The 17084-nt window shown below is 43.1% G+C and overlaps 1 protein-coding gene across 6 annotated transcripts in view; it reads right to left on the reverse strand.

Moving 5' to 3' along the window:
- The window catches only part of rapgef4a (Rap guanine nucleotide exchange factor 4a), a gene marked incomplete at its 5' end in the record, with an annotated part of 38916 nt that extends 25442 nt beyond the window's left edge, over positions 1 to 13474 (reverse strand). For 3 of the 6 annotated variants that reach the window (XM_083639085.1, XM_083639086.1, XM_083639083.1), the window contains 4 exons: positions 9059 to 9205; positions 9844 to 9932; positions 10082 to 10224; positions 13401 to 13468. In XM_083639085.1, the coding sequence (XP_083495211.1) occupies positions 9059 to 9205; positions 9844 to 9932; positions 10082 to 10224; positions 13401 to 13468 (447 nt within the window). Of the gene's footprint in view, positions 1 to 9054; positions 9206 to 9843; positions 9933 to 10081; positions 10225 to 13400 lie in introns of all 6 variants that reach the window. The other 3 variants (XM_083639088.1, XM_083639087.1, XM_083639084.1) reach the window with 2 other exon arrangements.
- Positions 13475 to 17084: the final 3610 nt, after the last annotated feature.

Genomic DNA, 17084 nt, shown 5'->3' on the forward strand with positions numbered 1-17084 from the left:
GTTGCTCTCTCCACTTTATTGCATTAGGGGTTGAATTTCACACTCGATGTAAAGTCATGATTCAAAACAGTTGCATTGATCTGATTATACTCGCACATTCAAAACAGTTGCATTGATCTGATTATGATAGTTTTTGTTTCTTTTAATCAGACAAAAGTGTAGTAGATTTTCTTTACCTTGACAGTTTCGACTGACACGTCACAGCTGTCATTTGACGCTTCTGAGGAAGACTACAGTTGTCAGTCGAAACTGTCAAGGTAAAAAAAACATCTACTACACTTTTGTCTGATTAAAAGAAACAAAAACTATCATTTGAACTAAGAAGACATAATGAATCTGATTGAGTTATTGATCTGATTATACTCGCACATTTAAAACAGTTGCAATGTCTTGTTTATACTCACACATTTGCCTCTCGTTTTACATCTCACATAAGTTAGAGCATCAATTCATTTCACGGATCAGCTAGAGAGATGAACTGTGGAAATACTGCCATAATGTCAAAATGTGAGAGTAAAAAAAAAAAAGGGAATTTGTGATATTCCAATTGTTTTATCCACTTGAAGTATTAGGCTGGCTTTACACGGTGAAACTTGCACGCAAACTAGTTGCAGGTTGCAAGTTTCACCGTGTCAAGCCAGCCTTACAGACCTTGTTAAGGCAAAATTTAGACCATTTTCCTTAGTGTTTTTCCTTGAAAACACAAACACAGATTCAAATGCAAGTAATAGCAAAAAAAAGAGGGGGGGGGGAGAACAACCATTAGACCAATAGGCGTATTACTGGTTAGTAAACATAAGATTGATATAGACATTCTTATCATTCCATGATCTCCAATACTAGAGGGCAGAGGACCGCAGGCACTTTGGCAGCCAGATATGAGCCAGAACAATGCCTTATGGTTCAATCGGACCCGTTACTGTGTCAGATTCCACTCATCATGTTGAGCACCATCTTTCTCAAGTGATTCCATCATATTAGGGGATTATAATCTGAGATGCGTGCCTTCAAATGGATTAATTTGAGTAGGTGAGAGGTGTTAACACACTCAGAATGAGAAATATGTTCTTTGAAGTGATACATGAGACAGTTACTGGCCATGTGGGAGAGCGCCTAAAACTCATATCCCATCCAGCTGCTTGGAATAAAAAACTAACTTCCTCATCGTAGTAGTCCCAGCATTTTTTACACACTTAACAAGTAAGCGATGAATTGAACTTGTAAGACACAGGATATCTGCTGCCAGGTCAACAACAACGAAAAGAAAGAGAGATAGATAGAGAGAGAGGGAAGATATATTGTATTGAATTTAAGATATTCACATAGTAGAAATATATATCCAAAGAAATTGAATAATCAGAAGTTAATAATCACAGGAGAAAGTGTTACATTTGCATGGTATTTAAGTATACTGTACAGAGACACCCGAATGTACTAATAGCATTGTATGCGTTCATCACCAGACCACTCTTATCCCGCCATAAAAAAGAGTTATAAATGTCTGCAATGACAGACAACTAACTGTTTTACTTCATTCACTCTGACATACTGTCTGTCTCATCTTGTATTGTCTGTCTCTCATGGTCTGTTACTGTGATTGTTTTGTCTGTTGAGCATGCCAAGACAAATTCCAATCAATTTTGGTTGATATGGCAATAAAACTATTGAATCTTGAATCTTGAATCATACTGTCTGACATCACTGTTCGCAATCGCACACAGTAGCGGAGCCAACACCACTAAAACTAATGGGTAATTTAATGTTTTCCTCTGTGCACACAATAGTGTATAAACTTGTGTAAAGCTTGTCTGCATGGATTGAAAGAATGTTGTATACATACCTCTATCTGATGCACATGGCTGCTATACTTATCCTAGCCTGATATGTCTCACTACAAAAGAGCAAGGAAGATACAACCAAGTCATGTCAGTTCATCCTCAGTTCAAGCTTTGAAGCGCCTCTTTAGACGTTCATGCTTGAGCAGGTCAGAGCAGCACTCTGAGCATCACTGTGCATGAATGCACACTTGTCAATTGAATAATTCACCTCGGATTACACAACATGCATAGTACAAACACTCTGTTCTCAAGGCTTTCTCACATTATTCTGGAGCCTTTTCAAACAGGCACGCTTCCACACTTTTGTGGGAAGACCCTCCCAAGAGTCTCGACTCACCTCTGTATGTTTAGATTTCCCTCCAAACAGCGACAGTTGGGATGTAAATTCTACATTTCCATTTATACTTAGAATGTAAATTCAGTATTACATTTTTTACATTTGGAATGCCATACTTTTCAGATTGTGCTACTACATGTTGGTGGTCAGCAAAAACAAGATACTGTGCAAATCTACTGTACTTCCCATGAAACAAATGAGCATTGCAATGTTAAGAAGTGTGTTAAAATGAAGATTACCTAAGGATGCTACCAGAGTTCCATGTATGTACTTAGCCTATGCCTGCTGTTAGGAAGGTCCTCCACACCCTCTTAATCCAGGCGTTAACAAACTCTCCAAGCAAATGAGTCCAATTCTGAGAGTCCCAGAGTGACAAACCATGGGTCATGGGTCATATCCAGCATGGTCTAGCAGCTGTGGTGCCCCAGCCTCTATGTTGCCATGAGAGAGCAAACTGCGTTAGCCTCAGAGCCCAGTAGAGAGCAGCCGGTAGCCAACCTCCTATGAGCAGCCGTTGCTAGGTGATTACTCTCTACTCCTCTCTCTCTCTCTCTCTCTCTCTCTCTCTCTCTCTCTCTCTCTCTATCAACAGTCCCAGAGCTACACCACACAGAGTAGCAGCCAACTTCCAGCATGGTCGACATCTCAAAGTAAGTGCCAAAAGGGGAGTGTGTGTGTCAATTCCATTGGATGTGGAGTGCAATAATCATAATATAAATATCAAAATACATGGTAAATGGCCTGCATTTATATAGCGCTTTTATCCAAAGCGCTTTACAGTCAGTAGGTACATTCACCCATTCACACACCGATGGCGGCAGGTTGCCACGCAGGGTGCTGGCACACCAACGGGAGCAATTTGGGGGTCAGTGTCTTGCCCAAGGACACTTCGACATGCAGACTGGAGAAGCCGGGAATCGAACCACCGACCTCTTTTATCCAAAGCGATTAGTGGACGACCCGCTCTACCTCCTGAGCTAGAGCCCCCATACATGATGAAAGCTTCTGCTCTTCTCATTAAAAAATGTTGTAATTCTATTTTTATAAATACATAAACTAAATGTTGCATTACAATGGTAACTGGACTTCCTGAAACTGGGGTTGTGTAAGACATATCTGGGAGTTGGCTTCTACTTCTAAAGTAATAATCTGCGACATTTTCAGGCGTCCGGGTAGTGGAGCGGTAGATTCCCTGCCTACAGTACCAACACAAGGGTCACTGGTTCGAGTCCCGTGTTACCTCTGGCTTGGTCAGACCTTCCTACAGGCACAATTGGCTGCTGTCTGCAGGTGGGAAGCCGGATTAAGGGTATGTGTCCTGGTTGGTGCACTAGTGCCTCCTCTGGTTGGTCGGGGCACCTGTCTGGGGGGTGGGGAACTGGGGCGAATAGCGTGATCCTCCGCAAGTGCTACATCCTGCCGGTGAAACTCCTCACTGTCAGGTGAAAATAAGCGGCTGGTGACTGCACAAACATGCATCGGAGGAAGCATGTGCTAGTCTACAACTCTCCCAAGATCAGCAGAGGGAGTAGTAGAGCAATGACTTAAGGGATTTTAAGAAGGGATGAAGAACCAAACATAAGGCAATCTGCATGGCAGAGTTGCATTATCCACGAGTTCTGTTTGATTCGGAGTGCACATTCCAAGCTTTTGATGATGGAATAACTCTGCGAGTGGAGATAAGGGAATAAACAAAACTGTCTTCTTGATACAATCTCCCTGCTCTTTCCGTGGATATCCACTGTACATGGGGAGCGCCTCATGGGACGTGGTACTTGAATGTTGAGCCCACTGAGGCTGGATGTTCTCAACCCTCTGCGCCCAGAGGGCACACACACAGTCTCTGTCACATCCTGTCCATCAGCTCTCTCTACTGGCTGCCCACCAGGCTGATGACAGTGATGAGCCGCTCCCCCCGCCCACTCTCAGCTCACCACCCAGCAGCTATGCCTCAAGCACAAAACAAACGCACGTAAAAACCGCACGCAACCGTGAGCATCCATTACGCAGTGTTACTCAAAGCTTGCATGGTACATATTCCTGTGATGTGTAATGTATGACATCCAGTAAGAAGAAAACAAAGCACATCTGCCCACAGCGCGTGCGTACTGTAGGCCCTATAGGTCACTGTAAGAGAGCCGCCTTGTGATGCTAAAAACACACATCACAGTTGTGTTGTTTCAATCTCAGTGGCCGTCGGAAGCAGGAAACAAAGTGGAGAGAGAATTGATGATCAGGCCATCTAAGCATGGGCCAATGATGTGCCTGTGTGTGCTGAGCATGGCTCATGCCTGCTCTGTTAAACAAACACGCATTGGTGAATAGCGTGATCCTCCCACGTGCTACGTCCTGCCGGTCAAGCTCCCCGCTGTCGGCTGGTCAGTGGCGTGAGAAATATAAATATGAAAATTGCATGCGTGAGCTGCAAGTGTGGAGCAGTGATATTTCAGTGATTCTGCCATGCGAAATGTGGAGATGGTTCTGTGTACTACACATGCAATAATGTTCAGTGAGTCACATCCTCAAATTCACTGAACACATCCCTTAATGATTTTAGGCAAAAGAAAAATGACCAGAGGAAATGTGTAAAAAGTACAAAAAAGGCACGCACATCCAGTGAGGGGTTAAAACCAGGTGCAGGACCGAGGTGCAAATAAGTAATACAAAAATAGAGTCCGCACTGGCAGCTGCTCCCAAATATTTATTTGACCACAAAAATAATGTGACGTTTCGGGCAAAGCCCTTCCTCAGACATGAATATATAGTGTAGGGACACACCCCTTAAGTACCCTCGCAGGGGTCACCTGACACATTCAAGATTCAAGATTCAAGATTCAAGATTCAAGATTTTTATTGTCACTCCATGGTACAAGTATCACGTGTGAAATTCTTGTGCTGTGGACTCCGTTTACGACATAGTACAAATAGGCAACAAGCAATGAGCAATAGGCAATAAGAAATAGGCATCAATAAGCAATACTAAGCAGCAATAGGCAATGAGGCAGAATAGCGATAAGACAAGTCAGTGGCATATTCATTGCACATAGGTGCACATGTTATGTGCATACGTTAGACATGTTCGGACATTTTAATTCGACGTATTTGACATACAGTGCAAATAGCATGTACCTTATTAAACATACAATTAAACATTAGGCATTGTGCATACGTTAGACGTGTTCAGACATTTTAAATTCGACGTAATTGACATACAGGTGCAAATAGCATGTACCTTGTTAGACATACAAGGTATGTGATACATAAAATTAAACATACAGTGCACTTGTTCACCTAATCAAATGTCAACTGGCAATATCAAAACGTGATTGTCTCAAAGGACAAGTAATAATGGACGTTTTCAGAACAACTTGAATATCACATAAACTAGGGTTATCAGGTATAAACCGTCATAATGAAATGTAATATTTAAGAAGAAAGTGTGAACTATTACAAGGTGGTCTCTACTACTTTGAGATTGTGGTAGTAGTAAAAAAAGGAAAAGGAGGAAATGAGGGTCGCAGGTTCGCGCCCCCTTGTTACCTCCGGCTTGGTCGGGCGTCCATACAGGCATGATTGGCTGTGTCTCTGTGGGTGGGAAACTGGATTAGGGTGTCCTAGTCACTGCACTAGCGCCTCCTCTGGTCGGTCGGGGCGCCTGTTCGGGGTGGAAAGGAACTGGTGGGAATAGTGTGAATGATCCTCCCATGTGCTACGTCCTGCCGGTGAAGCTCCCCGCTGTCAGGTGAGAAAGAAGCGGCTGCCGGTTGGCAACTGTGCATGTGTTGGAGGAAGCATGGTCCTAGTCTACGGCTCTCCCCAGATTGGCAGACGGGGTGGAGCAGCGACTGAGCGACTGGGGCAGCAGGGGGGAAATTGGCCAAGTACAATTGGGGAGAAAATGGGGGGAAATCCGAAATCCTGCAGGGACACAGATCTGTGTGTGTGTGTGTGTGTGCGTGCGTGCGTTTGTGTGTGTGTGTGCGTGTGTTCGCGCGCATGCATGTGTGTGTTCCTGTGCAACATCACTTCTATGCCATCTCTCTCCCATATCAGCTCAGGTGGCATCGGTCAGTCCCGGGATCTATTCCTCAATAAACAGTTAGTCCTGTTTGGGATGTAAGCGATATGAATACTGACCTTAGCTTAAAGTGGGTAATGCACTTCAGCTTTAATGGCGCCTGTGTGAAGCAGCTGAACTAAATTTGCCTTAGGAATAAGGAACACACCCATGGCAGTAGGAGGCAGTTTATAGCCACTGTGGGAGTAGACTAGATTTGCAATGTAACACACTGCAGTGTGATGTATTGTATTCCAATAAAGAAGTACATCGGAACAGGCACAACAAGTCTGAAGCTTGAAGTCACCAGTAACAACAACAATTGTTCTGCATTGCAGCAACAGTGACATACATAAATGGGCACCTCTGACTGGCAGAATAATTCTGTGAAAATGTTGTAGCTACAATATAATGAGTTCCAATGTGAAATGTTGGGAGCCTGGTCCAATGCTAATTTGTCAACAAGCTGATTCTGTGAATTTTGACCTGATAGACCTTCAGTCACAGCTTGTGTGACACAGCTAACATAGCACATCTAACAACAAACACATGATTGATGCTAATACTGTAAATGGTTGTGGCCGTTGCTTGTTGTAGTACAGCTGGAAATGTTGTATGAAATAAACCCCATTGACAGCAAATGAAACGTTTAAAACGTTAAAAAAACGTTTCAATGGAGACTGTATCAACCTGCACTGTGTGAGTGATGAAGCTGACAGGAAGAGGTCAAACAGAAACTTGAGAGATGGGGAAACATATATAATATATAATTATATCATATTATAATAATATAATAATATTGGCTATCACCAATAATGGAAGAAAGGCACTCCAACAAGTCTAACGAGACTAATGTGGTTTATTAACGATGAGTGCTGGGAACGATGCCACAGGACGAAAATATATGTTCCTCGATGCAGTTGATAGAAACTTTGAAGTTAATTTAATAATTTACTTTGCAGTAAAAAATATTAGATTGAACCAACATACAAAAAAATAAAATTCTCCCGTATCAGTTTAAAAAAAGTTTTCGTTCCTTCATACCTGCTGTAGAAACACAACTGCAAACATGCCAAATATTTTCAAAAGAAACCACTTGCTAATAATTGCTAAACAGTCTGTGCTAAAACAAGCAGACACTCATTACTAGATTTCCTCTTTGATCCCTGTTCAGAAACTACTGGGGTCGGAGAGATCTAAGGGACAAGACGGACAAAGCTGGGTGCCAGAAACAGAAGCCATAAACATCAGCTGAGACAAACCTTTAGCCAAGAGGTCACCCGAGGTAAAGATGTCTAGTATTTCCACGTGGTCCAGACAGGGTAAAGTATCCAGTCACATTGTGGGCCACAGCAGACACAGCACCCCTTGTCTTTTACCAGCCTCTGTGCCCTCCGGTCCCAGAGGAAATGGGCTCTCTTTACTCAGGAAACCAACCCAGTGCAGAGGGAGAGCTGAGAGAGGAGAGGGGCCTCTGAACAGCGTGACACCTACCAGCCAACATGCAGTCTTCCTGCCTGGGGAGGCCACGGCCACAGTCAAAAAAGAAATATATATATATATATATATATATATATATATATATATACTTTTCGCAGACCCCCTGGCAAAGTGCCACGGACCCCCATTTGAGAACCACTGGTTCTCAAATGCCACTACTTTCATTGTGGTCCACTGAAGCTGTATCTGTTCCCTGCTGCCCAGGCTCACTGTAGGCTATTGTTCCGCTGTCACAGCTGTATAGTTTATATCTTCCATCCTTCAGCCTCTCAAACTCCCTCATATAAAAGCTGACACATCTATTTGTCTGTTATCTCGGCCAGAGTCGTGACTTTTGATCCAGCAACAATTAGGAGAGGCTGATCTCTCCGCGCGTATAATGAAATATGATCCTGCCGGGATTCTGAAGTCATGTGATGGATAGTGGGTCTCAATATTAGAATGGGTGAGTTCACTAAATCAATGCAGATCAGTAAACACACACAGGGCCAGAGAGTCTGTTTCTGTATGGCACTGTACTTCCATCTAGTGGTCAAAAGCCATACAGAAAAAAATCCCTGTGCCCCACTGAAACTAATATTAGGATGAACACTTACAGAAACTTATGTTACAGCATGACAAGTAGACACCTCTCATGACACCTGTAGGAGGCTCGACAATTAATCATCCACCATTTTCAGCACTAATATGACCTTCGTTTATAGATATTATTACATGTCATCATTCACATTATATGCCACCTAAATTCTGGCTTACACTGAGCCCAGTTCCTCACAGTTTTCACATTCACCACATCCTTTTCAGTAAGACTGGCTAAAACCAGCTCCCTCAATAGGTCAGAAACCATTTTTGTGCCAACAAATTAGAAGTTAAATGGACCGCTGTCCCTGCCGGCTTGAAGCAACCCACTCAGCTGTTCAGGATCTGCATTGTGTCTCCAATCAATCTAACCTAACTATGTAAAAAATTACTCATATTTTTACCGGGATGTGTGGACAATGCAACATTTACTAAGATAACAGTTTCAGATAGAGAATATTGTTCCATGCAACCAAGCAATTTGGAAGCTATATTTCAGTGGCTCCACTGAAAATGCCTCTCAGTCTCAGCACAAGGAAACTAAGCAAACCAGGCACACACAAAAATAGCAGAATACAAACATGACATGTTTATTGATTGGCCTTTTTAAATGTCCTGATACAGGCACGTAGCCTACCTACAGCTAATCTCTGAGCTGTGTCACAACTTGCTGTGTAGTTGCCAGAGCCAATTCCTGCAGGCTGATACAAGTACTGTAGAGACAGTAGAGTAGATAGAGCTACTGACCTCCCACAGAGAGCGAAACTCTCTCTGTTCGATGCGGAGGAGCTCACTGAATTCCCGCGTGACAATGGTGGCATGCCGGGGGGTGTTATCCAGGATCGACTCCCCAAACGCTGTCCCGATCCCCAGTGTGCATATAGTGACCGCATCCTGGAGGAGACACAGAGAGGGGGCTCTACATGGATGGTTCATTCTTCATATCATACGCAAAGGATGAAACAGCAAGGTGGACAAGGATGCTATGTTAATGAAATGTGCTTATTCTCTCAAAAAAGGGCTTTTGGTGAGAGGCTCTTGAAGCGTTGCACTCTGCATTGATCAGATCACTCAAAGGTGGGAGGCAATCTAGCTCTTTGGATACACTTCAATCTCCATGAACAATCACTCCAATCAGGCTGTGGAAATTATATTTTCAAAGTTGTTGCCCCAGTGCAGTGTTACAAGAAAAGCGCTCTTTACAGCCCACACTTTAAACGAACTAGAGGTCAGCTGAGAATTGTCATTTGCATACAGTATGTGCTGAATTTCATTTCATTTGGGAAGAAGTTGGGGAAGAATTTATTTTTTTCAAGTTTACGGAGCAAGATTGTAAAATGAATATCTGACAATTTAGTAAATTCAGTTAATTAGGGCATCAGAATGTGAGCACACCTGAGATTGCAAATCAATGTGATATGCTAATAGTCTAGTAAGGAGAGCAATTTCCATCTGCTAAATCAATTTTCTTTATTATCTTTCAGTTACTTCTGGCATATCGTATCATGCTGGGGAAATGACATCAGTCTTACCTGATAATTTGCTGTCTCTGAAACTTTCACATCCAGTGAACCAGAAAGGACAGCGTACCAGCTGGTGCCGATGTCTCCTTGGCGATACACTGAAGAAGCAGTTTGAGAAAACAAAGCAAAAAGTCAGTTTAACACCTTGAAGTGGGGGGCGGGGATTTCTTATCACTTCTTTATTCACTTTGCTGAACTATTTTGTCTCCAGATACATGACAGTTTGACAGCTTGTGGTTTGACTTACAGGTGATGCCTTTCTCCAAGCATTCATAGAACCCACAGAGGCAGATCTGCTGCAGCAAACTGGGATGGAACCTCTCAAAGGCCTTCACATTCTTCAGACGTGCCAGGATTATGTCAACATCCTCCCCAGAGCGCTCTGCTGGTCTGGAAAACAACACAATGTACAGAGAGCTATCAAAATAAATGTACACTAAACGTCTAACTGGGGTGCTGGGCCGCCATCGACCAGGACAGCCTCGCTGCACCTTGGCCTGGATTCTAAAAACATCTGGAGCTTGACAGGGGGGACGTGACACCAATCCGTCCCAGAGAAAGGCTGTCCTCTGGTCTTCTGTGTGAAAAATACTCTCAGCTGTCGCTCCACAATCTCCTTTAGTCTTCATGTGGGTTGAGATGACTGAAACAGTTTTGGTTCATGCTCAGGTCAACATGCTATTCAGTGAATATTTGTTTCCTCCTACGGATGGGGACACCATCCTCCTGGAATATGGATAAGGATAGATGCTTCAAGCATTTAGTATGAAGATGATCCCCCCGATTTGTTATCCTCCATTAGTGCTCATTTTAATTTATTTATCCTGGTTGCTGGTCCACCCTCTGCCGATCTGGGGAGAGCCGAAACTGGCTCCATGCTTCCTCCGAGACATGGGCAGTAGCCAGTCGCTTCTTTTCCCCTGACAGCGGAAGCATCACCGGTAGGACATAGCATGCTATTCCAACGAGTTCCCCTCCCTCAGAACAGGCGCCCCTAACGACCAGAGGAGGCACCACTTCAGCAACCAGGATATTGCATGTTTTGGTGTGGGGTTCCTATATGAAGGAAACCCCCGGGGGGCATGGGGAGAACATGCAAACTCCACACAGAAAGGCCCTTTTGACAGCGCTTACCACTGCGCCACCGTGCCCCCGTCGACTTATTGCTGTTTATCACCTTGATGTCTAATGGATGGATTGACCTAAAGCATGGCAGAAAATTGGACCTCACATTCTCCTCATAACGGCTTTCACTGTGTTTTGTGTCTTTAATCCTGTGTTTCCTGTATGCAGTTGTCCCACATTTATCCGCAGCGTCTGTATGCGAGTGTTGGATGTGGCTTATACATCCCCTTTGAATCGATCCACCCATTCTTTAAAAATGAAACCAAACAGTTGCACAGTATCAATAATTCAAATGGGAAAACAACCACTTGTTACGACACAGCAACAATAAGTTGCTTTGAATAATATTTAGAATATTTGAAAAATATTGCAGTGACCCAGGTTCGAATCCGGCCTGCAGTCATTTGCTGCATGTCCTCCCATCCTTCCTGTCTCTCTCTCTACACACTGTCTGTCAAATAAAGCAGAAATGCCTAAAAAATAATGTAAAAAAGTCTAACCTCTATTTCACTGTGCATGGTGTACTTGATCACACAGTGCACAGGGAGGAAAACTAGGCACAAGAGAGAAATGTATGAGCATGGGCCCGCAGTTTGAAATCCGTTGGAAGACAACCTTTAGAGAGATAAACTACAAACAATCATCATGACAACTGCTTTTAATTTTGAATCTACCGAGTACGTGTGAGTGGGACTTTGAAGTTTAAGGAGTGAGAGAGAGTTATATTTCTGCAAACTCCTCAGCGATGTAGACTGCGACGATGAAAGCTCTGAACCAATTAAATTATATTATGCTAATTGTATTCACTCAATCAACTATCTCTTGCATTTCACATTGTAAAAAGAAAGCCATATACAGTAAATTACCGTATAATACAATACAGTCACCCAAGTTGCAGACGTGTCAAATTAACAAAAGAATAAGGTGAACCATAGTCATACAAAAACCATTTCATGTGAGCTCCACAGGTGGCTTATGTTACGAACAAAAGGTGACTATGTAAACACATCTGCCACACTGTGTCACATGATGGCTGTTTATAGCTGATGGACTTTGGACCTTCTTCACGATGGGCCCCTCTTTTTCTCTCTTCTCTCATCCATCTCAAGCCCACTTGCATTTTTACTTCAAAATCATAAAGTGAATAATATTTATGAGTCATGCAAAAATGATTGTGCCATTTTTCTTTTTCTTTTTTTGTAATGATCTTGAATCGTCCCTGTTCCACACTAATAATACTTTTAGCAGAATTCAGTCTTTAGTTTAAGCCTATACAGCAAAATTATATTTCAGACAGACTGAGTTCCAATGAGGTTGAAAAGCACTTCAAAATAGTATAGTTCATAATGTCAGTAGCATGATACAGAGAGTACAGTCCAAAATCTGTGCCTGTCCAAAATCTTCTGGAGCACATTGTATTTAACACAATGTATTTAGATGAGGAAAGCAACAGGAGTTACATAGGTCTTATTATGCTTGTTGCGGATATGTAATTATAAGAGGCCATTTAAAATGCATGAACATATCCTGTCCACCCCTGCCTCCTCTGCCCTACAAGTAATATTTCACTTCCCACCACCATGTCTCATGAGCCTGATCTGCTGCCTGCCACAACCTGCATAAGGTGACACCACACTTCCCTCTCTTTCCTGTTCCTCAACTTGCCAGCTTTGCATACAAATCTAAAGTGTGTGTGTGTGTGTGTGTGTGTGTGTGTGTGTGTGTGTGTGTGTGTGTGTGTGTGTGTGTGTGTGTGTGTGTGTGTGTGTGTGTGTGTGTGTGTGTGTTTCCTTATAAAATAGTTTAGTCATTCTACAATATATTTCATCCATAGGCCTATATTGTGCACTGTTGCACAACTGTTGCATGCAATGCTAGAATATTGACTTGAATTGTTTCAATTGTAATATTAAAATCTAGCCTGCTGACACAGCTGGTAGATAAATGTTGGGGATGTAGCCAACTTTTGGTGACAAACAGGCCTAGAATGATCAACTTTAGCATGAAACGCCTGTCTGAGAAGAAGTAGCCCTTGTTAGGTTAAGTTATACTTTCAAGATTATTGCTTGCTCCAATATTGTACTGATCAAGCTTAAGTTGTGTAAACAATCATCACCATAATGGTTTGAGCCCTGTAGAGTCAGCCAACCACAGGGGGATCTGTCAAACATTAGAACCAGCCTGAAGGAAAGTTAATGAAACCATATGCTAGTAGGCTAAAATAGACATGGCGTTTCGAAGACTAAATTTCACACCTGATTGATTGCGTTGGAAGATTAAACTGGTGGCGATGTGCTGTAGCCTATCTAGCCCACTATTTTGATGCAGCCTGGAAAAACACAATGCAGCGAAACGCGCGCTGCATCAGGTGGAAAATCACAGTGATATTCTTCGCTGTGAGTTCGTGTTGGTAACGTTTAGCGATATAAATTTACGATTACCTCTTATCAAGACAAATGGTCCACTCGGCAGACTCAGACGAATGCGAAGAAGTGTGCGCTGCCACCATGTTGGGAGAAATCCACGTGCCGTGCCGTGCCGAGAAGAGCCGAGGCGAGCCGTGGTCCTGATGCTGCGGGCGGGAGGCTGGACGAGCAGCAGCTGTCTGGTGTCTCTGTTCCTCCACTCCTCTATCCACTGCTCATCAGGTGACCTCTCTCACATCGTCCTGCATGTCTCTCAGTGTCACTGGTTCACTCAAACAAACTGCACTGTTGGGGATGTGAAAACATGTTATCATGGTTGTGTTAAGAGGATGCAAAGTAAATAAGTAGTATCAAATTGGTGATGTTACACAGTATTTAAAGGGACGAGGGGCTTTTATGGAAATAGCCTATACAATATTATGTTGGTTATTTACATTTATGATGCACACTGACACTGACTGTCACTAGAGGTCATATAGACCCTTTTCACAGGTGAGGTGGTAAAGCAGGAAGTAAAGCAGGCTTAACCATTAATGATGGTTCCATTCCATTTAGGTATTCCAGTTCCAGGGCCCTCATTATTAATGTTACTGGTTGGTTACACCAGTTTTGTTTGTTTGTTTGTTTGTTTGTTTGATTTACATTATTTTTATGGGAATTGTTGCCTTCATTGATAGGATAGTAGACAGGCAGGAAATAATAATAATTATAGCTGCTGCGCAATTGCTCGAGTGACTGATGACATCACAAATACAACCTAACCTAGGGTAATTAAGATGCTCTTTAGGCAGTGCATCAAAATGTGGGCTAGATTTTTGACCAATCGAAAATCTGTTTGATACTTTTGTGTAGGACAGTCTAACGATGGAGATGCTGAAGTTTGGTGTCGTTTGAAGAAAAAATGTGGGACGGTAGGGTTTAATTAGTTTTAGTTTTTGCAGTTTTGCGGTCTTTAGACTTCATAATTGGCCATAGGTTGCATTGTACAAAAGTTTCTCCTCATTTGGGCCTACATTTCGGTGAAAGTTGCAAAGCTGTAGCACGTATGCCTGATTTTTTATGAATTTTCAAATTCTGAATCTTTAGACGGTCGCTGTAGTGCCACCGTTAGGACTATTGGCGCCAAATTTGCGTCAAAGACGTTTGGCATGGGACTGGACCTTTGTGCAAAGTTTGGTTAGTTGTCATGCATGGGAAGTCGAACTTCCCGGGAGAAGAATAATAATAATAATACAGGCAAATACAATAAGTGGCCCGGCCGCTTCGCTGGCCCGGCCACTAATAATAATACATATGTTTTATATACTGCTTTTCTGGGGAACTCAAAGAGGAAAGGTGGGGAGAGAGAGAGAGGGAATGACATGCGGCAAAGGACCACGGATCAGCTTCGAACCCAGGTCGACCACACGAAGGACTAAGCCTTTGTGGTGAGCCACTGGGACTGGGCTATCCAGGAGAACTAAGCAGGTGAGCTTCACTCTCTGTAGCATTGATAGCCTCTCTTGCATTATGCTCATGGCTCAAGTGTTCACTGGAAGCCTACAGTAGACAAACAAGCTTGATGTTAATGCCTAGGATGGCTCTGGGGCCGTGACAACTAGGGATAGGAAGGTCCTAGAGAGTTAGGATTTGAGGGATGGGTCGGAGGAGTGGTTAGGGGGATGTGGGTGGTGGGAGGGGGTGTGGTGAGGGAAGATAAGGGGCTAGGGTAGGCAAAAGTAGCTAGGGATAGGAAGGTCATAGAGACGTGGGGTTCAATGGCTGGGTCGGGGGAGTGGCTACTGGTGTACGTGGGTATGGGAGAGGTGCGGTCAAGAAAGGGGGAGGGGCTAGGAAAAGGGGCCACATCTAGGGATAGGCAGGTCGTAGAGAGTTCGGGGTTTGATTGGTAGGGGGGTGCCACTTATCCTCTTCTCCCTACTTATACTCCCACCAATACCGTGGAGATGATGCACCACTTGTCTTCTTCCCACCACTATAGACTCAGCCAGGAAGGATGTATTACAGGGATCGTACAGAATGTAGGGAAACAGTGGATGGATAAATCCAAAAGGAGGCGGTAATGCAACATAAAGGATGCCAACTGCCATTAAACACAGAAGAAGAAGAAGAAGAAGAAGAAGAAGAAGAAGAAGAAGAAGAAGAAGAAGAAGAAGAAGAAGAAGAAGAAGGATTTATTACAGATAGCTTAGGAGGAAGAAGTCGAGGGACAGAATGTAGGGAAACAGTGGATGGATAAATCCAGAAGGAAGCGGCAATGCAACATAAAGGATGCCACCTGCCTTCTTCTGTGGTGTTTTATGGCAATTGGCATCCTTTATGTCTGAATTCATCCATCCACTGTTTCCCTACATTCTGTCCTCGCGCTCTCACCCCACTATTGATGCCAACTGCCATAAAACACCACAGAAGAAGATTATTACATCACTGATGACATCACAATTGCTCAAGTGACATCACCGATGACATGACATCACTGATGACATCACAGTTGCTCAAGTGACATCACTGATGACATCACGATCATGACACACACCGCCACCCACACCACTGCCCGCCCACTTAACCAAACTAAGATAACAGAAAGAAAAGAAAGACCTCTAAGAAATGGAGCGAAAGAGTTGCAATTAGTGCCTGCCAAAAAGTGATTAGCTGCCAAAAACTGATTGCCGAAAAGTGATTACTGTCATCCATCCATCCATCCATCCATCCCCCTTTCATAAATCATGTTTATTATAGTCTAGTTTCCAAATAGGCTTAAACAAGGATATTAGACATATACATCACAAACAATATATATATAGCATTGACATATGCCTACGTTATTATAGATGTATTGGCAAAACCGCTTTAACAGGCTGCGCTACTTTTTGGCAGCTAATCACTTTTTGGCAATCACTTTTTGGGAGGGAGTCACTTTTTGGCACAACACCGGCCGCCTTGCGTGGGTTGATCTGCAAGAACAACATAGTATTATTATTCCAATCTAAATCAATTGGGTACCAACATGGTTTCAACATAAAACTGAGGCCGTATCTCAAGGCTGAGATGCAGATGGTGTGTGACTGTGTATAGCCTATTGCCCATGGAGCTACAGGAGGAGGACGTGCCACACACAGCATGAGTAAAGTGGCCAGTCAGCACATAGGGCGTTCTCTACTGCAGGCAGCATGCTGTCTGGAAAGGGCCACAGGCAGGTGTGACTGTATGTGTCAAGATTCACATTATGATGCCCAACAAGCGAGGGATTAAGCAAACCACACCTATTATTAGTCCATTATTCTTAGTTAAATGGCTGATTGTATGAAAAGTTGGCCCTGAAACCCAGATGCAAAACCTTCCCTGTGTTCTATATTAGAAACATTTCCATTATAGCACGGAGAAAATTACGTTTTGTAATAAGAGGGCAGAGTAATGGGGCTTTTGCTCTCTTTCAGTTACCTTGGCAACAAACTGCTACAGAGATAGATAGAGTAGAGAGGCAAAGTGGAACGTCACTTCCTGCTTCAGCACTGTACCAGAGATTTTCATCCGCCATTTATTTTCCCATAGACATTTCGGAAAATGCTTATAAAATAGTTGTACTTCGTCGAACCAAACGGTTCAGCTAACACTATAATCGGAAGAGACCATAGAACATTTCACTCGGACCAAAACTTAAAACAACAACATTGAAAAAATATTTTCTTTAAACCAGCA

Source organism: Poromitra crassiceps (assembly GCF_964638095.1).
Source record: "Poromitra crassiceps genome assembly, chromosome: 6".
Taxonomy (NCBI): domain Eukaryota; kingdom Metazoa; phylum Chordata; class Actinopteri; order Beryciformes; family Melamphaidae; genus Poromitra; species Poromitra crassiceps.